The 25,470-nt window shown below is 37.1% G+C and overlaps 1 protein-coding gene across 22 annotated transcripts in view; it reads right to left on the bottom strand.

The window, feature by feature from the left end:
• The window catches only part of SLCO1A2 (solute carrier organic anion transporter family member 1A2), a 112,830-nt gene that overhangs the window by 19,185 nt on the left and 68,175 nt on the right, over positions 1-25,470 (bottom strand). For 19 of the 22 annotated variants that reach the window (XR_002343818.1, XR_002343819.1, XM_021091162.1 and 16 more), the window contains 8 exon segments: positions 24,079-24,211; positions 19,828-19,934; positions 16,027-16,173; positions 12,394-12,492; positions 11,305-11,523; positions 6,506-6,670; positions 4,988-5,183; positions 358-520 (listed from right to left, as the gene is read on the bottom strand). Coding sequence is in view for 20 of the 22 variants with exons in the window: in XM_021091162.1 (XP_020946821.1) it covers positions 358-520; positions 4,988-5,183; positions 6,506-6,670; positions 11,305-11,523; positions 12,394-12,492; positions 16,027-16,173; positions 19,828-19,934; positions 24,079-24,211 (1,229 nt within the window). In the remaining 2 variants the exon portion in view is untranslated. 22 annotated transcript variants of the gene reach the window in all.

Genomic DNA, 25,470 nt, shown 5'->3' with positions numbered 1-25,470 from the left:
GAAAAAAAAAAAGAAAAAAGAAACAACAAAGAAATTAGTTGGATAACCGAGATCAAAACTGCCAACTTTATCTCGGTCTAGAATATTTTTAAATGAAATTATTAAGCAATAATGTCAACTGCTATGAAATTAAAGATCAGTGCTCAGATATGATGAAGTTTAAAGTAACATCAAGGAAATAAAAGGTAAATCAGGTAAGCATATAGAAAGTAACTTATTTTTCCCCACAAAAAAAATTTAATTTTGAGGAGGAACTTTACTTTTGTCAAATGTGGACCCAGTTCATAGTTGGAATGTGCCAATGCAGTGCATAAAACAAAAGTTCCATTAAAAAAATAGGCTAATAGGATTTGTTACCATGTTTATTCCTGTTCCAGAGGATGCCTCACAACCAGCAAGACAGGCTGACATGTATGACAAGCCATTGTTTCCACATACAGGATCCCATATTTTAGATGGACAGTTGCAATCTTTGTTGCAGTCAGCATGAATATTTCCCACATGTAAATCTTGTTGCATTCTGAAATGATTTCAAATAATGCCATGGGTATTGAAAGAATATTAGAGCAGTTTCTTTTTCTTTTCATCTCAATTCACAATTACATTTCCTCTGCTCCCCCAAATAGAAACAAAAATCTTCCAAATGTTAATGCATGCTCTGCATACTATAGTTCTGGCATAAAAGATAAGGGCTTTGGTGACCTTAGCCACTTTTTCAATGATTTCTTTCAGGTAGACAAAAACCAATAAACAAGCTTTAACTGAATACCTACTATATGAGAAGTGTTTTTCCAGGTGCTTTTTTTTTTTTTTTTTTTTTTTTTTTGGTCTTTTTGCTATTTCTTTGGGCCGTTCCCGCGACATATGGAGGTTCCCAGGCTAGGGGTTGAATCGGAGCTGTAGCTTCCAGCCTATGCCAGAGCTACGGCAATGCAGGATCCGAGCCGAGTCTGCAACCTACACCACAGCTCACGGCAATGCCAGATCGTTCACCCACTGAGCAAGGGCAGGGACCGAACCCGCAATCTCATGGTTTCTAGTCGGATTTGTCAACCACTGCGCCACGACGGGAACTCCTCCAGGTGTTTTAGAAACCCAAAATGAAGATGAACAGATCCCTGGGTTTCCATATGGTGGAAAATAACAAGAGATCATATTTTATAAAAGCAACCTCAAGTGCTCAAAATCTGTAGGAGCAAAACCTGGAAGTTCAGTCTATAATGTAGATAATACATTTAGCTCCAGAAATGTAACTATTTGAGTAAGCAAAAACATTCTTCCAGTATGAAAGTGTTCAATAGGAGGATCCAGCATTGTCACTGTATGGCTCAGGCCACTGCTGTGGCACAGGTCACTGCTGTGGCACAGGTTCTGTCCCTGGTCTGGTAACTTCTGCATGCAGTGGGTGCAGCCAAAATATAAATAAATAAAAATAAAGTGTTCAGTGATCCTCAAGAAGACCAATTAGCAAATATCCACAAATAAGACACTATTATGAAAGTCCCAGAACCCAGTGGTGGGGCTGAAGCACCCCTCTGAACCACAGAGACCTAGAATAATGACCTGAGAAGGATAACAGGAGCAGTAACACTCTGATCAAATTGCCCTCCCCCAAGACCAGCACAACACCACATCAAGAGAGCTCCGCTAGGCCTATCATTTGTCCAGTGGGAAAAGAGAGCCTAAGGTGGATGCCCCCTGGGTCGTGGGATCCTTCCCAGGAGGCCCACTCCTATCTTTCCAAAAGAGAATCACTGGGAAAATCTAATGGGTTTGACCACTGAGGATCAGATGGAGAAGGCAGGGGTGGGAAGGGGAGGGCAGGACTTATAGAAACCAGCACTCAGATCTTGGCACACTGCATTCCTGCTTGCAGCTGTGCCCAAGCAGAGATCCAAGCTAGTGCCTCTGATCATCAGCATAGCTAAGTGGTGATACTGTTTGGCAGAGAGCTTGGTTGGCTGTTCTGCTTGGTTGGCGGTTCTGCCTGATTGGGGCACCCAGGCAATAGACCATGAAGCTCTGCCCAAATGCTAAGCATAGCCTCTAGTCCTACCCATCCAGACAGCCTAGACAGAGAACCTGGGCAGCCATGGAGCCCATACTACAGCCACAAAAGACCCTGAATATTCAAATTGACAAAGTAATCTCAAGAAAGAAGAATAAAGCTGTAGACATCACACTTCCTAGTTTCAAACCATATTACAAAGCTATAGCCATCAAAACAAGCTGGTTGGTAAAAAATGACTATTTGGAAATAGTCAATTTTATCACATATCTACTTAGCATGGAAGTTACTTAGTATTAGAGAGAATAAAAAATATAGATAACATAAAGTGATATTATCTGTGAAAGTGTTCCTAAATATAAAGCAAAACAAAGAATGTAATAAGGTTTCAAAGAGCTAATAACCTCTGAACCAAGATGGACAGTAATGTATAGAGCAAGAAAATGTTAGTCCTAAGGTTTCTGCAACATGGAAGCCTCTTTCTGTACTCTCTGGTGAGGTGCTCAGGAAAAAAAAAAAAAAAAAGCAGATATAAAATAAAACTCAGGAGTTCCTGTTGTGGCGCAGTGGTTAACGAATCCGACTAGGAACCATGAGGTTGCGGGTTCGGTCCCTGCACTTGCTCAGTGGGTTAACGATCCGGCGTTGCCGTGAGCTGTGGTGTAGGTTGCAGACGCGGCTCGGATCCCGTATTGCTGTGGCTCTGGTGTAGGCTGGTGGCTACGGCTCTCATTAGACCCCTAGCCTGGGAACCTCCATATGCTGCGGGAGCGGCCCAAGAAATAGCAACAACAACAACAACAAAAAAGACAAAAGACAAAAAAATAAAAAATAAAAAATAAAAATAAAGCTCAGGGAGTTCCCATTGTGGCTCAGTGGAAATGAACCTGGCTAGTATCTGTAAGGACTTGGGTTCAAGCCCTGGCCTCACTCACTGGGTTAAGGATCTGGCGTTGCCATGAGCTGTGGTACAGGTTGCAGACATGGCTTGGATCCTGTGTTGTGTGCCTGTGGCGTAGGCCAGCAGCTGTAGCTCTGATTTGACCCCTAGCCTGGGAACCTCCATATGCTGCAGGTGTGGCCCTAAAACAAACAAACAAACAAACAAAATGGAGACAATAATACTGTATGTTTTAAAGTTGCCAAGAGAATAGACCTCAAAAGTTACCACCTTACACACACACGCACACACACACAATTGTAAATATGTGAGGTGATGGATGTGTTAACTAACCTTATTGTGATAGTCACTTTGCAATATACAATACACCAAATCATGAGATTATACACTTTAAAACTATATGATGTTTTGGAGTTCCCATCTTGGTGCAGCGGAAATGAATCCAACTAGGAACCATGAGGTTGCGGGTTCGATCCCTGGCCTCGCTCAGTGAGTTAAGGATCTGGCGTTGCCGTGAGCTGTGATGTAGTTCGCAGACACAGCTTGGATCTGGAGTTGCTGTGGATCTGGTGTTAGGTGGCAGCTACAGCTCCTATTAGACCCCTAGCCTGGGAACCTCCATATGCTGCAGGTGCCGCCCTAAAAAGACAAAAAAAAAAAAAAAAAAAAAAAAGAAAGAAAAAAAAACTATACAATGTTTTATGTCAATTATACCTCAATAAAACCAGAACATTGTAAATTAATGATAACAAAAAAATTTTTAAAGCATCTAACACAGAGAAAGACAAATATCACATGATATAACTTATATGTGGAATCTAAATAAAATGATTGCACTGAATTTATTTGCTAAACAGAAAGAGACTCACAGACCAAAGGAAAAGGAAGGAGGGATAAATTAGGGGTTTGGGATTATCAGGTACACAGTAGTATATATAAAATAAAAAACAAGGACATACTGTATAGAACAGGGAACTATATTCAATATCTTATAATCTGCAGTAGAAAAGGATTTGAGGAAGAATATATATATATATATATATATATATATGTACACTTGTACAACTGAAACTAACAACATTGTAAATCAACAATATTTTTTTAAAAAGATCTAAAGGTCTAACAGCAAAACTTTCCTATGTTCAATGTAATATGATGGAAAGAAAACTAGTATGGATGTCTAAAGACTGAATTAAAATCCTTACTCATGACTAGATTATGCCTCACATTTGCTCTGAGAATCAAGATAATTGGAGATGGAGGTAATCTTTAAGATTTTGCTAATTTTAAATTCTATTGTTCTGTATTGATGGAATTGAAGAGGTTTTTTCTTTACCTCCCTTTGTCATCAAATTCTTCTGAATCTCAACTTTTCTTCTGTAAAATGAAAATAACAGCTATCTTAAGGGGAATTTGAAAAATTCAAATAAGATAATATATAAAATTACTTTTATGGTTATATATTTAATATTACTCCAATCATGTAGTCTTTAATAATTTTAATGGGAACTTATCAGGATGGCTTTCATTTAACTGTTTACTCCATTATCTAGATATGTCCTACCAATGAATTTTTAAAATTGACATCACTATACAAGACCTTCCTGTGACCCTAGTTAACACTCAAAATGAAAATCTAAAACCTTTCAGCAAGATAGACATAACTATACAAATATAATATATATATAAACATAATAATTAAATTATAATATATTAGCATTCAGTTATATCACATTTAGTCCCATTATGGAAACATATAACAGTGATTGAGACTATACAGTCAACTCTTAATTTTACCCATTTATGAGAGTATAAAATGTATGAATAACATATACTAAAACCATAGGTAGTTTCTCTGATATTCATTTTACTATCATCTAGAGTATCACAAACACACACATACAATCATAAACTCACTAACTCTGTGATATCTTCCCAAACTCTTTAATAAGATGAAGAAAGATCACAGGACACCGTCATTAACTCCAATTAGCAAATGATCTGTTCATGGATAGTCATTGTAGAAAATATGTCATTAATTGTTGAAAGATTATAGCATTCATTAGAAAACAACATACCCTTTATAAGAGGCAGTTATTCCAGCAACTGAAGAATTATCACAGATCATGAAAAAACACGAAAAATAGAGAAGATACTCAGTTAAGGAAAACCAACATCCTATATGGGCAGCTTGTTTGACAGTAATCTTGAATTTCTTCATAATTAAGCCGCCAACTATATATCCAATGCATATTGGAGGTAAGTTATAAATACCTATAAATGCAAGTAAAATATTATATACAAAGTGACTTAGCAAAGGAACAAACATTAGATAAAACACATTTATCTAATATGTCTTACATAAAAAAACATTTAGGTTCAACTCACAGTGAAAAAGACTAACTTAAATGTATCCCCACTTAGTTTCATATTACATACAGAGAGATTTTAGAATACTCCACAACACTTAAGTATATTTTGGAAGATTTGTTAAATTACTGTGCATTTAATTAATAACAGAAGGCTGTAAATTTCTTGTATGCAGGGATCATGGTCTGTATCTCTTTTCTTACCATCCAAGTAGAAGCGACAAGTCAAGGCTGACCAGTTATTTATTACTTTCTGTTCTTTGGGGTGGGATTATATGTATAATGATGTGTATATAATGTATATTATATAATCATATGTAGTAGGATTTTTATGATTCTGCAGGTGTTTATTCCCACTCTGGTTTAGAATACTTGGTTCAAGGTACTTTAGAGGTACTCTGCTCAGCCTGTGGTTGTTAAGTATCTTTATTATTTCATGTCTTGCTGCTACTGACTAATACTCTTCTTCCTCCAATCCTCCCCCCAAAAAAGAGGGGAAAAGGGGAAAAGACCACGCTAGGTTGCATCTTTACAATGCCAGGGTCTGTTCACCAAATCACATTCTTGGGAAAGCTGGCTTAATAATTGTTCTTAAGTCCCACACCAGAGAGTCTAACTTAGTACATCTGAGGTGGGCCTCAGGTATCTAAATTTGCAACAAACACTCTACATTATGTGGATGGATACATGTAATTTGGGAATTCTCATTTCAAAGCAGTAAAAGGATCCCAGGAGAAACTCAGGTTGGAGTAGAACCACCAGGATTAGCGTGGTTGCAGAAAAATCAGAATGGGCTGCAAAGACATCTCAAAACACCAGGGCAGCCAGGGAACTAAGTTAGAAACCATGGAATTCATGAACTGGAGCTGAAAAGGTAAAATCTGGGTATGAAACAAAACTCTTAATGAGTTAACACTGTCTTTTTTACATGAATGAATCGCCAATCTGAAAAATTGTATCTAACTTGTGTATTCACCAGGATTTCCACAAATAATTCAAATTTGCCTTCTGAGTGGAGAGAGACAAAGAAAGAAGAAAACTAGGATTTTCCAGCTTCTTTCTTCCCTATCCTCTCTTGCTTTTCCCAGAGAGCGGAAGGGGGAGATATACTGGATATAGAAACATTTTAACAGATTTCAACTGAGTTCCCTAGATCTGTCTACACACTGTTCACCATTGGGTGTGTGTCGGGGGGGAGTGGGCAATTGATGTAAGGAACAAACATACCAATGAGAAAGATTGCATCTGAAGTGGATTTTCCATAGTGCTGTTCCAGATATTTAGGCATGAAGGAGAACATACTGGCAAATGCATTGAACTGTAGCACACTTATTAGTATGAAAAGCATGTAAATCGGGTTGCATAAAAGACTTTTCATGAACGGCAAAAAATCTGAAAGGAAAGAATGACAACAGTGTCAAACTAATGCAACTTTTTTCATTTTATAATGGATTTTTCCTGAAACATCAACCTCCCTTCTAAATTATGTTTTTGTGTTTTGTAATGCATGTGTGTTTGTTGTTTTTACCCATTGAAAGCTAAAGCTGTATCACTGTTTTAGTAACTTCTGCAAGTCAAAGATGCAGCTGACTGGATAGAGATCGGAATACATTTTGCCTTCATTTTAGTTATCGTTATGTCCTAAGGAAAAAGTTAACATGACCAAAATACTGTCCGGGAGTTCCCGTCGTGGCGCAGTGGTTAACGAATCCGACTAGGAACCATGAGATTGCGGGTTCGGTCCCTGCCCTTGCTCAGTGGGTTAACGATCCGGCGTTGCCGTGAGCTGTGGTGTAGGTTGCAGATGCGGCTCGGATCCCGCGTTGCTGTGGCTCTGGCGTAGGCCAGTGGCTACAGCTCCGATTCAACCCCTAGCCTGGGAACCTCCATATGCTGCGGGAGCGGCCCAAGAAATAGCAACAACAACAACAACAACAACAAAAAAAGACAAAATGCTGTCTGATTTCACACCATTTCCTTTTTATCCTTCTCTTTTCCTTCTACTTGTATCCTCTCTAATCTAGAGATCATCTAGAATGAAAGATGCCTGTTCTCTTGTTCTGTTCTTTAAAGTCAGGAAGGAATTCAATTTGATAAAGTTCATATTCAAATACTGATAATATAATTCCTGAAAATTTATAATGAAGATACATGTGGAAATTCTTGGGACTGAATCTTCTCAAGTACTAGGTATATCTCTGCTTTTTCAGAACAAGAGATTTAGTGGTTCTGCCAATAGTTTACAAATAATCTTTTTTTTTTTATTTTATTTTCCCACTGTACAGCAAGAGGGTCAGGTTATCCTTAGATGTATACATTGCAATTACAGTTTTTTCCCCCACCCTTTCTTCTGTTGCAACATGAGTATCTAGACATAGTTCTCAATGCTATTCAGCAGGATCTCCTTGTAAATCTATTCTAGGTTGTGTCTGATAAGCCCAAGCTCCCGATCCCTCCCACTCCCTCCCCCTCCCAAATAATCTTTTAAAATACCAAGCCCCAGGTCTCACTGGCTGAGATCCTGATTCATTTAGTATATACTAAGATCTATGTAAATGATTTAACCAAAGCATCTTTCTGCTTGTGTGGACTGACAAAGCTCAGAGCCAAATTTGTGGCTCAGCTCTAGAAAATATTCACACTGCCTCAATTTGGGGTCAAAATCTCACTTACACTTTCTTTTCTCTTTTCCTATCTTCATGTTCTTGGTCTTGATTTCCTTACTTACTGTGTATCATTATCCTAGTTTGCTGAATTCATAAACTGCCTAACATCCATTCTAGAACAAAGCATCAATTAATAAACAAACTGGAAGAGGAAAAGCATAGCTTCATGCTAAGAAATGAATTCTAGTTGTAGAAATCATTTCTATGAATAAAGTACATGGCAAGGGGAAAAGTTGTGTTGAGAGTACTTCGGAGATTTTTAAATCATCCATGTTTATTGACATCATGTCCTAAGAGATGAAACTCAGTAGTTTCAACTTTTTTTTTTTCTTTTTGCTTCTTAGGGCCGTATCTGTGCCATATGGAAGTTCCCAGGCTAGGGGTCAAATTGGAGCTACAGCTGACAGCCTACATCATAGCAACAAGCAGCGCCAGATGCGAGCTACGTCTGTAACCTATACAAGAGCTCATAGCAAAGCTGGATCTTTAACCCACAGAGCGAGGCCAGGGATTGAACCCACATCCTCATAGATGCTAGTCAGATTCTTAACCCGCTGAGCCACAATGGGAATTCCATATATATATATGTCTCATACTAAGCTAAGCCCTTTCCTAGTTTTGATCTTCCAGACTATAAACAATATTCTGTGTTAACATCTTCTATAAGTTCATACCAGCCCTTTGATAAGACTTATTAATGTCATCATAATGACAGAATTTTCAACATTATGAACTAGCTCCTAATGACCTGAGAAGTATTAAATTATGTTCAATTGTGGTCTAAGTGAATTTGTAATTGTTAACAATACTGTGCAAATTGGTATAATTTATGGGTGATGGTAGAAGTAGCAATATCAACAATGATACCAATACCAGTAAACAGTAATAATAGTAATAGAACTCCTCTTACCCTCACACAATAACTCTCTAATAATAAATACTAATATTATCCCCATCTTGTAGGTCAGGAAACTGAGTCTGTACCCACCTTACAAACAAACACTCTTTAAGAATTCCAAGGCTCAGATCATACTTTATACTAATGAAATCAAACTTCTGGGGAATACTACAGAATTTCCAGGTATCAGTAATTTTAAAATTTTTCCAGGAGATTCCAATATGTGGCCAAGTTTGAGAATGAGTGTTCTTGATTACTAAATACATGGATTGCCTTAGCTTAGTCTGCCATAGATACATCTTCTATAAATTATGCTTTGAGCTTTTATTGAGGATCTACACAAAACATCTGTCACATGAAATATGCTTCTGCCTTTACCGGAATACAACTATGTGACTCAGTATTACCTACATCATACATCATATGATTTTTTTCTCTATTTACAATTTCTTACATGGGGAACAGTTTCTCTTTAAGAATTGTTAGTGTTATACAGACCAATGGAACAGAATAGAGAACCCAGAAATAAACCCAGACACCTATGGTCAATTAATCTTTGACAAAGGAGGCAAGAACATAAAATGAGAGAAGACAGTCTTTTCAGCGAGCATTGCTAAGAAACCTGGACAGCTGCATACAAATCAATGAAACTAGAACACACCCTCATGCCATGCACAAAAATAAACTCAAAATGGCTGAAGACACCATCGAACTCCTGGAAGAGAACATAGGCAAAACATTCTCTGACATCAACCTTACAAATGTTTTCTCAGGTCAGTCTCCCAAAGCAACAGAAATAAAAGCAAATTAAACCAATGGGACCTAATCAAACTGACAAGCTTTTACACAGCAAAGGAAACCAAAAAGAAAACAAAAAGACAGCTCACAGAATGGGAGAAAATAGTTTCAAATGATGCATCAGACAAGGGATTAATCTCTAAAATATATAAGCAACTTATACAACTCAACAGCAAAAAAGCCAACAACCCAATGGAAAAATGGGCAAAAGACCTGAATAGACATTTCTCCAAGAAAGATATACAGATGGCCAACAAGCGCATTAAAAAAAAAATTCTCAACATCCCTGATTATCAGAGAAATGCAACTCAAAACTACCATGAGATCCCACCTCACACCAGGTAAAATGGCCATCATTAATAAGTCCACAAGTAACAAATGCTGGAGGGGGTGTGGAGAAAAGGGAACCCTCCCTCACTATTGGTGAGAATGTAAGCTGGTATAACCACTAGGAAGAACAGTATGGAGGTACCTTAGAAATCTATACATAGAACTACCATATGATCCAGCAACCCCACTCTTGGGCATATATCCTGACAAAACTTTCCTTAAAAAAGACACATGCACCTGTATGTTCATTGCAGCACTATTCACAATAGCCAAGACATGGAAACAACCCAAATGTCCATCAACAAATGAGTGGATTAGGAAGATGTCGTATATTTACATAATGGAATACTACTCAGCCATGAAAAAGAACAAAATAATGCTATTTGCAGCAACATGGATGGAACTAGAGACTCTCATACTGAGTGAAGTAAGTCAGAAAGAGAAAGACAAATACCATATGATATCACTTATATCTGGAATCTAATATACAGCACAAATGAACCTTTCCACAGAAAAGAAATCATGGACTTGGAGAATAGACTTGTGGTTGCCAAGAGGGAGGGGAGAGAGTGGGGTGGTTGGGGAGCTTGAGGTTAATAGATGCAGACTGTTGCCTTTGGAATGGATTAACAATGAGATCCTGCTGTGTAGCACTGAGAACTATGTCTAGTCACTTATGATGGAGAATGACAATGTGAGAAAAAAGAAAGTATACATGTATGTGTAACTGGGTCACCATGCTGTACATTAGAAAAAAAATAATTTATTGGGTAAATAGAAAGAAATAAAGATAAAAAACACAAAAAATAAAAAAATAAACATATTGAATGTTAAAAAAAAAATTGTTAGTCTTTCCTCCATTGATTATGGAGAATTATTTGACCTACAATGTTTTCTTTGGTTGCTTTAACTTCCAAGGAGCTCACAGCCAACCTAACATTTTTGATTTCAGAACTATGTAGTACTTATTTTGCTTAGTGTATATTTTTCCCTCTTTTCTTCTTGGTTTGAATTTCTTTTTTAACTAACCCTATGCTCTCTGTAAATAGATTTTTTAAGGCAAATGGCACCAAATTTATTTATTTATTTATTTATTTAGTGCCCAGACTGATATAAAGTTTTATATAAATGTTGACTTTAGATAATTCAGCTTTTAAATGATAATATTTCCATGTAGTAGCATAGGAAGAATCACGCCAGCTAGACATTATTGTATCATTATGCTGATAAGTTGTCTTCATGCAGCCCAGTGCATTGTAATGTTACTGAAAATACAGACACGACTATAGATAATAAATAGTAAATTATATAGAATTTAAAATGTTTATATTTGCCTTTAGTGATTCTATCCCTTTTCTTGTTGCCTTCTCTTTGTTTCTCTTCCTTGACGTTTGTAATGGTCTCAGCATTATCCTCCAGTCCTTCCTTTGGAAGCGTTTTGGGCAAAAAGAAAAAAGGAATGGCAGTGAGCACATTCACTCCTGCACAAACCAAAAAGCCAAACCACCATGCACCAACCCAACGAGTATCAGTGGGAGTTATGGTCAGATCATCTGTAAAGAGATATACACATTTTATATTAGCTTAAATCATTATTTCCTGTATAAACTATAGAAAATTATTAAAATTATAATTGTCAGGTTCTATCCAAGTACAGAATTTGTATATAATTCACACATTGATAAGACTTGTCTGACAATATGTGGTGTTACAATATGTCTAGCAATAAACCAGTTTGACTATCTGCCCTATCATGTAAGGAATTTATAAATAGGTACTTATTAAATAACTGTAAAGTCTATTTCATTATGCACAAAAGATTAATGCTTAATGTACAAAAATTCAAACCTATGTGTTTAAATCTTTTGAAAACAAGAAATATGATTTTGGTGCAGTAGAAGAGCAGTGGATTTTGAGTTAGAAGATCAGCATTTTATCTTGCTCTCTTGCTCACTGGTTGAAATACTTGAAAAATTAAACCCCTCTACTTAATTTTTTAATTTTCTTTTCTATTTTTAAATTTTTTGTTTGTTTGTTTGTTTTGTTTTTTTTCTAGGGCCGCACCCGTGGCATATGGAGTTTCCCAGGCTAGGGGTCTAATCAGAGCTGTAGCCGCCAGCCTACACCACAGCCACAAGCAACGCAGGATCTGAGCCGTATCTGTGACCCACACCACAGTTCACGGCAATGACGGATCCTTAACCCACTGAGCGAGGCCAGGGATCAAACCCTCAACCTCATCATTCGTAGTTGGATTCGTTAACCACTGAGCCACGACGGACACTCCAAACTCCTCTACGTCAATTTGATCACCTGAAAAGTGGAGATTCTAAGGTCAGGTAAAGCAAAAACTAAATGTGATAACATACCTGAAGATGCTTTGTGTACTCTAGACACTGTAAAAATAGATTTTATAGAGTTACCTGTGTTCACCGATCCAGTGTCAACATAAATATTTGCACAGAATGACGCTAACGAAAGTCCAATCAATGGACCAATGATAGCTCCTGTTTCGATAAACCCTAAAAACAAAGGAAAATATGAAGTTATAGCACAATTTTACGCCCAGTGCCAATCCCATGAAGAGTCTGAAGGTTGAATTGTTTTTACTTCAGATATTTTTCCTTACATATTCAATCTGTAGGAAAATTAAGCTTAGTGTACATAAAAGTAACACAGTTGTTTTATTTTATTTTTCAGTGTAGAAAAAAAGAGCTTCATAATTGGAGCCACTTTCTCAAGGCCTCCAAATTCCGTATTATGCTGGGTTACAGATAAAGACTTGCGGAAAGAGGAGATCAGCTGCAGCAAGTAGATCATATTGCATACAAATGCCCTTCTCCAGGAGGAAAATATTCCTTTTCTCTTATGAAAGACTAACTTACTTAAAATTATCAGTGTGTCCAACTTCATTCCTTAATAATAAAACCAAGGAAATAGGAATCTTTAAATTCTACAACAGCATGTCTCCACAATCTCAAATTGACCTGATAAATTAATAAGACAAAGATGAGATTAGTGGGACTGTCCATTTTATCATTCTAAACCATTTTCTCATGTGCTGTTACAGATTGGTGAAAGTAATGGCCTTTTTTGGTGAGTTTTGTTGTGTTTTATGAGTATATCATCAGTGTGTCTGGTATTGGAATGGAATTATCCCTTCCATATCATGGATGGACATTTTGATTCCATGGTTCCTTCAGTATTACAGCTGGAATCTTGCTATTGCCAATAGCACACTGTAGAGCAAGATTCTTTTGATGCTTTCCATTGCCATATTTTTAAAGGTATTTTCAAGCAATACCATGTTATGATAAGTTTCTTGTGGCATGTTCCTCAGAAAAGCTTCACTCCCAATTCTACAACATGAAACTTGCTCTGGCTCTGTCCTCTTACCGTATCTCCTCCACATTTTTTTTAAGGGTACCTGTGGCATATGGAAGTTCCCCGGCTAGGAGTCTCACAGGAGCTGCAGTTGCCAGCCACAGACACAGCAATGCAGGATCCAAGCCACATCTGCAACTTATATCACAGCTCACGGCAATGCCAGACTCTTAACCCACTGAGTGAGGCCAGGGATCAAATCCACAAACTCATGGTTACTCGTCAGGTTCATTACTGCTGAGTCACAGCGGAACTCCACCCTCCACATTCTTATCTTCCATTTCCATCAGTCCCCTCTGTCCTTACTTGGCGTTTTACACATCTGGACCATTATCATCAGCTATCTCATGACTTGCCCACACTTCTGAGTCTATGCTGTGCCCTCCCTGCTTACTGAAAATCCAGGCACGAGTTTCTGCAACTTTCTTCCTCTTTACTTCAAAATATGTTTTCTCCTATTGCCTCTGCCTTCTCCATGATTCTATAGGCCAGTCCACCCAGTATACACCTAACTTCTTGATACTAACCCTTTCTTCTCTAAAGTCCTGCTCAACAAAACGCTCCCTTTTGTGAACATGTTGTCTCCCTGATCCACTGATTTCTACAATATCTCAAATCCATACTGATTTTTTTCCTGTCATTGCACTCTGTTTCTACTCCCTCACCACTCACTCTACTTCAGTCCTTTCACATTCTACTCAAAATACTCTCAGGCAGCCCAGGGACCTCTTTGCCACTTACCCTGTGTCTTTTCCGGTCTTCATCCTCTTAACTGGCCAATTAACTTTTGACGTTTTTGTCCTGAGACTCACAAAACTATATGTTCATTTATTGTTTACTTTTTCCCCTATGACTGCCCTTTCTTTGAATTTTCTTCTTCCTATTCTACTCAAGTAGAATTGTTCCCTAGCATTTTATTCTTGGAACTCTCACTATATAGTATGTAGATTCCCATGGCAAACTTACTTCTTTCTCTTAATTTCATTTATTGTCACTGATAGATGATTCTAAAATTTTATGTCTAGCTGTTATGTTTGCTCCTAAACTCCAGAGCCATATATATAACTATTTTCTTAATGTATAGCTAATTGATTTATAATTATTTAATTAGGCACAGACATTTATTTCATTTTTTTCCTAATTTCATGTTATTTTTCAAATTTAATTATACACATATTTATTACATTTTATTGATTTATAATTATGTAGTTATTTACATACTAAATTTATATGGACCATGTCTTATTCATCTTAATACATATAGAGATTATAAAAATTGTTTCTATATATTACACCCCCTAATATCTGTTGAAGAAAGAAATACATATTACGAAAAGGTGTTTATGAATTTATTGCAGGTGAGTATTTTGTATTCTTTCAATACAGATATATGAAAGGACTTAAAGAGACTGAATGGAAAAACAATGGAAAAAATTATTGCAAAATCACCTAATATTGCTTGGGATAATGGCTCCTAATTTTTTTTTTTTTTTCTTTTTAGGGCTGCACCTGTAGCATATGAAGGTTCCCAGGCTAGGGGTCGAATCAGAGCTACAGCTGCCATCCTACACTACAGCTACAGCAACATGAGATCTGAGCCATGTCTGCAACGTACACCACAGCTCACAGCAATGCCGGATCCTTAACCCACTAGCAAGGCCAGGGATTGAACCCTCAACCTCATGGTTTCTAGTCAGATTCATTTCAGCTGTGCCACAATGGGAATTCCAGGTTACTAAATATTTAATCTCTTCATTATGTGTGACTCTGTTCCTATCTTCTCTCATTCTTTTTGACTTCTCTGGTTTTAAAAGTATATTACTATATTAACAGCAAAATGTCCCTGTACTCAAAGTTATGATTTTATAACCAAAAATATATGGAGTAACTAAGGAATATAAACAAGATAATCATAAAAAATTAAGAATATGTAGGAGATTGTAAGACAACATCCAAAGATGGATCTTAAGTTAGCTGTTGTGGAAGGTACTGATACTTTTTAGAAAAGGAAATTTCAGGAAACACAACCAAAATATGAAGACAGATATTTGTGAAAAATATGAAATAGCCCATCATTGAGAGGTTGTGATAAAGAGAAACTCCATAGGAAACTAAATAAATTGACTGCAGAGATATACAAGTGGAGAGCTCATATTTAATAAGCAAAGAGCCAGTATTTTCATAAACATGAGAGAGAAGATATTTAAAACTTGGGGGAAAATTATACTGCAAGAAGTTTTATAAGAAGACGATTTTAAAATACCAGAGATAAAATGACCACTGAAGAAGTCATAATAACCTACAAGTGAGGTAACGAAGACCTGAACAAAAATAATGAAAATAGGGAGAAAAAGTTTTGCATGTAAGAGACAGTTTAGAGCAAACATTGGTAAATCTCTTAACAGATTGGATATAGAGTGGTGCCAAGGAAATGGAGGCATCGAAGAGTGCTCCATGGTATTTGCAATAGCAAAAAGCAGATGTAGCAAAGTGGCTTATTTGGAGTTAGCCCGTAATTGTTCCATTCGACAAACTTGAAAAGATGGCCAACTGTGCCAAAGCACTCTGTTCATCCTTCTGGAAATCACTAAGCATCCACATAAATAACTACTATCTACCCTCAAGGAACTTACTATCTTGAAAAGAAGCTAAGGCAGATTTTTGCAACTCACCAATATATAAAGGAGAGTTTTCAGATTTGGCAAAATCTTCTATGTAGGAAATACCTAGAGGCATGATGGGAGTTTCACCAATTCCACGTATAATATTTCCAACTAGTACATACACCCACATTAATGATTTAACTTCCTTCACACACTCTGCATTAAAAGAAAGAAGACATTACATTAGTGTTTTGATAATGACATATTAACAATAATTAATTTTAAGTTTTTGGTAAGCATTTCACAGTCCTTACATGACTGTGGCACATTGCCAACAATTTACTATGCCAGCAATGACTCACTGAGCCATCACACTTGCATTTTCTGACCGATTACTTAAGTATGGCCACCTGTAAGTGTTATGTTGGAACCAATTCCTATTGGGTTGGGAGAGATGAGTATACTCATCTCTTCCCAATTCAGTATTTAGTGATAACATATTCGTAGTTCGATGGGGGTATTTACACTACAGAAATTAACAAACACAAAAAATCAGGATTTTTTTCCCTCCAGAGAGCTAGTTTACCATCAATTTCTAAAGTTAAGTCCTATAAGTCTACCCAGTTTATATACTAATTTAGGAGAGGGAACAAAGCCACAAATATCTCTCCCTAGAATTGATACTCTATTAATAAGACTTAACTAAGAGTCTTAACAGAATTTTGAATTCTCTACAGTTCTAATTAACTTTATAGAAATTAAAAAAAAAATTTTTTTTTCTTTTCTAGGACCGCACCCATGGCACGTGGAGGTTCCCAGGCTAGAGCTCTAATTGGAGCTGCAACCGCCAGCCCACGCCACAGCCACAGCAATGGGGGATCCGAGCCACGTCTGTGACACAGCTCGTGGCAGATTCCTAACCCACTGAACAAGGCCAGGGATCGAACCCTCAACCTCATGATTCCTAGTCCGATTCGTTAACAACTGAGCCACGATGGGAACTCCAGAAACTAAAAATATTTAACTGGGTAGTAATCACATTGTCTCTATAGAGCCAACTATATACTGTTACTACCAAAAAGCTTTTTTTTTTTTTTTTTTATCAGAGCTGCCACTGCTGGCCACAGCAATGTAGGATCTAAGCCACATCTGTGACCTACACCACAGCTCACGGCAACGCCAGAACCCCAACCCACTGAGCAAGGCCAAGGATCGAACCCACATCCTCATGGTTACTAGTCAGATTCATTTCTGCTGTGCCACAATGGGAACTCCCAAATAACTTCTTTTTTAATTGAAGCACCGTGACCTAACAATTTTATATTAATTTCAGATGTACGACATAGTAATTCAATATTTTTATAGATTATACTCCATAGAAAGTTATTATAAAATATTTGCAATACTCCCTGTGTTGTATATTACATCCTTTTATCTGATTTATTTTATATCTAGTAGTTTGTACCTCTGAATATCCTTCTCCTGTTTTTCCCCTTCTCCCACCTTTCTCCCCACTGGTAACCACTATTTGTTCTCTGCATCTATGATCTGTTTCTATTTTTTGTTATATTCATTCATTTGTTTTATTTTTTAGATTCCACATATAAGTGAAAATATATAGTATTTCTCTTTTTCTGACTTATTTCACTATGCATAATACTCTCCAGGTCCATCCATGTTGTTATAAATGGCAAATTTTCGCTCTTTTTTGTGGCTGAGTAATATTCCACTGTATCTTTCTATTGAGCAATTGATCAGTCAGTTGATAGATAGATGTACCAACCACATCTTCTTTATCCATTAATCTGATGATGGACACTTAGGTTGCTTCCATACCTTAGCATTATAAATACTGCTACAATGAACAACAGGGTGCTTTTTTAATTTTGATTTTTCAGATATACATCCAGGAGTAAAAATGCTGGATCCTCTGGTAGATCTATTTAATTTTTTGAGGAACCTCCATACTCTTTTCCACCGTGGCTGAACCAGTATACGTTCCCACCAGCAGAGCACAGGGGTACACTTCTCTTTCACCAGCATTTGTTATTTATCTTTCTGAGGGCAGCCATTCTGGCAGGTGTGAGATGATATCTCATTGTGGTTTTTTCTTTCCTTTTTCCTTATGATTGATAAATTATGCCACCCAAAGATGTGGGGGTTCTGAGCAAGACGGGTTTAGAAAATTTTTGCAAAGCTATCTCTTAGCCATTGCCAATCCAGAAAGTCATAGGCTCCATGTCGGGGTATTCACATTTTTATCTATAAGGAACACAATGATTTGTGTCTATAGATCATAGGCAAACTCTAGTTTTCCTCTAGGGCATAACCGAAAATATCAAGAAAACAAGGAATCAACACACTCCCCTGGAGAGACATCACACAGGGAAAGTTTTGTTTATCTACTACAATGCACATTAAAAAAAATAGGAAATAGTACCTGAGTCAGTCTTTGGCAGAAGCCAGCTCAAGGAAAGAACAGAGGCCACTGTTGATGTCACTGCTTTTCTTTGCTTCCCCAGGGGGTTCCTTTGGTTTAGAGGTTCTGAAAACAGCTATTCTTATACTCCTTTAAACTATTTTGGTTCCCACTGGTTTCATGCCAGCAGAGAAATTCCCAGCCTTGGGGGCCACTGTAACTTCCACCAATATGAAAACATCCCCTTCCAAGGAAAAGAAGTTCTGGTCTGAGGTAAAGCAACAGGGTCACCTCCAGACTAAGTATCACAAGATTATATAGGTGCCTCCACATATGAAGGGGCAGAGGCAGGTATACTGGTGCCTGGTACTGCAAGAAGCTGGAAGAAGCACTATTATTGTGCTGGGTTGAGGAGTGGTCCCTCTGGTAAAGAGGGAGAACTAGGGCAGAAAGATAAATCCCTAGTTTAGCAGAAAGAGAATCGAGTAAATCAAAACTATAGTACACTTGCCTGCTTTCTCTGCCATGGAATATCAGTGATCTAACACAAATGTTTTGAACTTTCTTCCTACCACTATTTCCTATTTAGATAGTTGTATAGACCGAATCGTCAGTATAAACCCATCCTTCTAAGACTTTTTCCTCTGTGGAATTATATCTACAGTAGTCTTTGGGTGGGTTTCTTTGACTTATTTTTAAATAAACATTTTTCTAAAATAGACAAGGTTGGAGTTCCCATCATGGCTCAGTGGTTAACGAACCCGACTAGTATCCGTAAGGATGTGGGTTCAATCCCTGGCCTTGCTGAGTAGGTAGTAAGTTAAGATCCAGCATTGCCATGAGCTGTGGTGTAGGTTGCAGACGCGGCTCAGATCCTGAGTTGCTATGGCTGTGGAGTAGGCCGGTGGCTACAGCTCCAATTGGACCCCTAGCCTGGTAACTTCTATACACCACAGGTGAGGCCCTAAAAAGACAAATAAATAAATAAATAAATAAATAAATATGAAAATAAAAATAGACAAGGATGTCTTGAGAAATATATTCAAATATAAAAAGAATAATAGTCTCTATTTTTTTTTTTTTTCTTTTTAGGGCTGCACCCGTGGCATATGGTAGTCCCCAGGCTAGAGGTCAAATTGGAGTTATAGCTGCCAGCCTACACCACAGCTCACAGTAACACCAGATCCCAAACCCACTGATCGAGGCTAGGGATCAAACCTGCATCCTCATGGATACCAGGGATTCGTCTCTGCTGTGCCATGAGGGGAACCTCCAATGTTCTCAATTATTAACCATTCCAGTTCCCCTCTGTACTCCCCTTTAAGATCCTGGAAAAGAAATATCTTTTCATTCGTTTACCTCACTTCACCAAACCCCAAAACTCAGGCAAAGCCCCTCCATAGGAAGTATTCATTACAAATTAGCTAAAGCAATAAAATGAAGTAGATAACCTGATGGATCTTCTGTTGGTTTGAAAATCTGGGTTCCATTTTCCATACACAAGAAACTGTTTGAGGACAAATTGCCTGAAACTGAAACTGTAGATTCATATTCATATCTGTATGAACACAGGGAAAATACGTTTGTGTTAAGGAGCCAGTGAGGACAATGTGAGCACTGTGGATGATTACTCACTCTTGCTTCTCTTCAGATACAACTTCCATACCCAGGAAAGCAAATGTCTCCTTATCTTTGCCACCTAAACGTCAGAAATCGATAATATCAAGACCTTGCCACTCGCTGTAAATGTGCAATTTATGGACAGCTTGCTTGCAATTATCTGCATGTGTGTGATCTACCTTATAGATTATCTAACAGCCTTCTCTGGGTTTTAGGTAGTTTCCTGGAAATAATTCTGTGGGGTAAGGAACAAAAACTAAGAGAAAATAATAGACACTACAAAGTATAATTAGGAATATAAAGCCTTTGGGAAAAACAACATCTCCAATTTTGAATTCTCTGAGATTTGCTCATAGGAAATATACCCCCACTTTCTGAGAATTCAAACAACTCCTTCACGCATTCATCAATCCCCAAGAAAAACAAAACATTTGGCCATCATAATGAGAGACCTTTGGAAAGTCAAACAACGTGACAGCACAATGCAGTGACTTTTTCTCTTCTCATGAGAAAAAAAGAGTTAATAGACTGTGACCATATACCTTAGGCAAATTACCACAAGATCTCCGTGCCCTTTCTGAGAAAGAAACTTGTAATCTTCAATAATGAAAGAAAATATATCCAGCTGAGGGCCTCTTTGTTAGAAATTATGCTGGACTGGTTTCTGTATTTTTATTAGATAAGAGAAAGCCAAAAAGAAAAAACCAACTCTTGCCCTTCTGAGTTCCAAATGAGCTACACTGTTATGCTTGGCGGTCACTGGCAGTTCTAATTTCTGTGCTATAGAACATAATAAAAAGAGTCAAAATACCTTCCTCTTAGAACAATTATCTAGTCATGGACATAAAGTCTGGCTGTGAACTGTGGACAAAGACTTCTGTCTCCATGTTCATGTTCCTGTGAGATATGCCAGCGTCAGACAAAAAAAAAAAAAAAAAAAAAAAATAGCACCTTTGGCATAGGGTAGAAAGAAATTTAAATAATAGCTGAATATTACTTGATGTTGACTTGGACCAGAAAGGAAATAAAAGGATAAATAAAAAAAAATAAAACTCTTTGCCTGAAAACTTCTGACCCTTTCAGAAACGCCAGAGAAGATAGCATATCTTTTTCATTCATCTTATCCATTAAAACCCAACAACTCATTCACAGTCCATTCATCCTCCAAACTTCAGCAAAATGACAGACAGTTACAAAATGGAAAAGGAAAAGGCATAATGGGTAAAGGATAAAAACAATGGAAGATTTGAAAAAAAGGAGATAATGAACATTTAATAAGATAAGATTTTGAAAAAGGGAAAGCAGATAAGCGAGTGGTCACTGATTTAGAAAATAAGAAAAACATGGAGTTCACCTAGTGGCTCAGCAGAAACGAATCTGACTAGTATCCATGAGGATGCAGGTTCAATCCCTGGCCTTTCAGTGGGTTAAGGATCTGGTGTTGCCATGAGCTGTGGCGTTGGTCATAGATGAGGCTTGGATTTGGCATGGCTGTGGTCGTGGCGTAGGCCAGTTGTTACAGGCCCTGTTTGACCCCTAGCCTAGGAACATCCATATGCAGTGGGTGTGGCCCTAAAAAAAGACAAAAAAAAAAAAAAAAAAAAAAAAAGAAGAAGAAAATGTAAAAACACAAACACAACTAAGGACCTGCAGAGGAATAGGCAAACATATGTCACACATCCCTGGAAAGTTTCAGGCAGGGTACAAAATACTTCTAAAGGCAAGAGTAGGCGTGATCCAAAAAACGAGATAATTGGTTTAACATGTGTCTAAGGAGCAGTTAGACCCTGATAGACATCCTCCACCATCCCAATGAAAATGACCTTTGAATGTAGATACTCAGAACAGGAACATTGAGGATAGAAGGCCATACTAAAATCTGGTGATTTTAAGCAAAAGAAAAATCTACATCCTAAAAAGCAAGGCTTTCACTCCCACCCAGCTGGTAGCCAAGCTGCCACATCTCAGGCAACAGATCAGAGAATCCCTGCCTAGGATAAGTGATAGATAGTTTGTTTATAGACTATTGCCTTTGGAATGGATTAGCAATGAGCTCCTGCTGTTAGATAGATAGTTTTCTGAGCCATCTCTAAAACAACCAGTCCTGGAACTGTGAAAAAGTCCTCCATTAACCATGTCCTACAAAGTGCACAGAACTTCCAGTTAGCATGTGTTGTTATTCCTCACTCTCAAATAAGAATAGCTAACCAAGAACCATCAGCTAGATGAAGGAAGCCTATAAAATAAAGATAGAGACAAAACAAATTTCAAAAACATTCACTTGAAAGAGACAGAGATATGAAGACAGATCCAGAAAATGCAGATAGAAAAAGACATTGCATTCTTGAATTCAGAACAAGAAGTTCCTTAAAGAGATACATTCAAAGAACAAGAGTCCTTGAAAATTAAAAACATGATAGTGAAATTCTGAAGTCCATTCAAGGTCTTGGAAGATAAAGAACTCTCCCCAAAAAGTAACAAGATGGCAAAGAGATAGAAAATTGGAGAAAAAAGATGAGAAAAATACAAGCTTAATTCAGGATGCAACCATATTTAAAAATAAGTAGAAGTTCTAGAAAGAGAAAGTAGAGGAGTGTAGGTCAGGGGGATATTATCAAAGAAATAATACAAGTAACTTTAAATAAATGTCCAGATTAAAGGCATGATAAAGGAAAATCATTATTAAGACAAGGTAATTACCAAGACAATTGTCATGAATTCTAGCTCTGGAGTTTAAAAGAAAATCCCAATAGCTTCCAGAGAAAAGAAACTGGCCACAGGGTTTAGAGTGGCATGGCATTCTCCATAGCAACACCAGAGGCTAGAAAACATTAGAAACAATGTCTTCAAAATCGCTAGGGAAAAACACTTCAAACCAGAATTTTACACCAGACAAACTATCAACCAAGTGTGGGACTAGAATAGGAATATTTTCATATGTTCCAGGTCTTAAACATTTTACTTCCCTTACACACTTGCTCAGAAATCTATTTACTATGTTTTCCATGAAAAGTAGTAAGAGTAAAACTGAATCTGGGGAGTTCCCGTCGTGGCGCAGCAGAAGTGAATCTGAATAGGAACCATGAGGTTGCGGGTTCAATCCCTGGCCTCGCTCAGTAGGTTAAGGATCCAGCATACCCATGAGCTTGAGGTTAACAGATGCAGACTATTGCCTTTGGAATGGATTAGCAATGAGATCAGGCTGTGTAGCACTGGGAACTATATCTAGTCACTTATGATGGAACATGATAATGCAAGAAAAAAGAATGTATACATGTACATGTAACTGGGTCACCATGCTGTACAGTAGGAAAAAATGTATTGGGGAAATAACAATTGAATACAATTAAAATATGCATATATATATATATATATAATGAATGAAATGTAGAAAAAAATAAAAATATGGAGGCAAAGAGCAGAAGAAAGAGTTAAAAGAGTTGAGAGTGGTCACCTCTAGAGGGCGATAATATAAGCAATAATAATAATATGAGCAATGTCGAAGGGGCAGGGACAACCCCTCTTTCAGGATAAGTTTTTCAATGTAATTTCATTGATTACAACTTTGCATACATATTACATTGGTAAACTAAAATAAAAATCAAGCTTTGGACTGGTCTCTTGATGACCTATAATCAAACAGAAACTCAACTGTTATTAGAAGTGTCTAGAAGTCTCTAGAAAGGAGTAATCCCAAATTTTGCCAGGTCCTAAGAACCTTTTCATCAGACTTAACTCCATAAGAGTTGTCCCAAATCTCTGTTTCATAAATTGACATGTAAGTGGAATCCAGGCAGGCAGGAGCACAAAACAGGTGAGTGGAACAGAATCTACACCTTGCAGTTCCTATCACAGCGCTCTATGCTTTTAGGAAGTATTGTTTCTAGAAAGGAAATCCAAGCTTCATTTTCTGCAGTTGGAAGTTGAACCTAAAAAAAATCATCGCAGGCGTTTCCTGGTGGCCTAGCAGTTAAGGATCTGGCGTTGTTACTGCTATGGCATGGATTTAATCCCTGGCCCAGGAACTTTCACATATCACGGCCAAAAAAAAAAAAAAAATCATCAGAGACTGCAGTACTTACCGGTTCATGAGGAAATGAGGTAGTGATTGTAAGAAACACCCTAGGCCCATAATCAAACATCCAACCCCAATCATTATAGGTCTATGCAGTTTAGTTCCAAAATAACTCACAAATATAATCAATAAAAGATTTCCTAGAAAAAAAAGATGAAAAAATGAATATTTCAAAAAATATGAACAATATCTGAATTAAAAGCCTCACTCAATCATTTACTATCTAGCATTTGTCGCATAATAAATATTTCAAATCCTGGGATTGGTGCTGGGGTGTACAAAATAATAAATAAGACACAACCCCTTTCCTGAAGGAGGTCTTTACTTCATATTCTCTTTTAACTGAGATTCTTCACCTGCAATCTATAAACCTCAAAGGAGTCCGTGAATAGAAATCAGGTGTTCATGAACTCAAGTGAGAAAAAAAATGTATCTTTATTTTCACTAAGTATTAGTATTTCCTTTGACAGTGAACGTAGACATAAACTATAGTAGTATTAACAGTACCTACAATTTTGTCACCAATAATCAACAGCAGAAGTTACATGTATTTACATATTATATTACAGTTGTGAAAATACCTCAAAATATTATTGACAATGAGTACTTTGAAATTAGTGTAGACATTGTTATTTAATGTTGGTAAAAAGTACAAGTGTTATTATATGACAAGTTGTTTTTAATATTTTGACAATTTTATTTCAACATAATTATCTTCTTTGTACCCTTATGGTTTTTATTTTATATAATTAAAAGATTATTCTGATATTAAGAGTACTTATATTTAATCTATCATTTGATAATCCTTGGGGCTTTATCTTCATATATAGAAGATATCATGGAAAACAAAAGAATATGTGTTTAAAAGCAATCGCAATCCTGGGCATATATCCAGATAAAACTATAATTCAAAAAGATATATGCACCCCTATACTCGTAGTAGTACTATTCACAACAGCCAATACATGGAAACAACCTAAATGTACATCAATGGATCAATGGATTAATAAGATGTGGTACATATATACAATGGAATACTACTTGGCCATAAAAAAGAACAAAATAATGCCATTCACAGCAACATGGATGCAACTAGAAATTATCACACTAAGTGAAGAAAGTCAGAAAAAGACAAATATCATATGATATCACTTAAATGCAGAATCTGAAATATGGCACAAATGAACCTATTCATGAAACAGAAACAGACTCACAGACATAGAGAACTGACTAGTGGTTGCTAAGGGGAAGGGGAGAGGGAGAGACAGATGCACTAGGAGTTTGGGGTTAGTAGATGTAAACTATTACATTTAGAATGGATAAACAACAAGGTCCTACTGTACAGCACAGAGAACTATATCCAATCTCCTGGGATAACTATGATAGAAAATATTTAAAA

The sequence above is a fragment of the Sus scrofa genome, chromosome 5, assembly GCF_000003025.6.
Source record: "Sus scrofa isolate TJ Tabasco breed Duroc chromosome 5, Sscrofa11.1, whole genome shotgun sequence".
In the NCBI taxonomy this organism is placed as follows: domain Eukaryota; kingdom Metazoa; phylum Chordata; class Mammalia; order Artiodactyla; family Suidae; genus Sus; species Sus scrofa.
The sequence above is the reverse complement of the archived record's forward strand: the minus strand, read 5'-3'. Positions and strand labels throughout refer to the sequence as shown.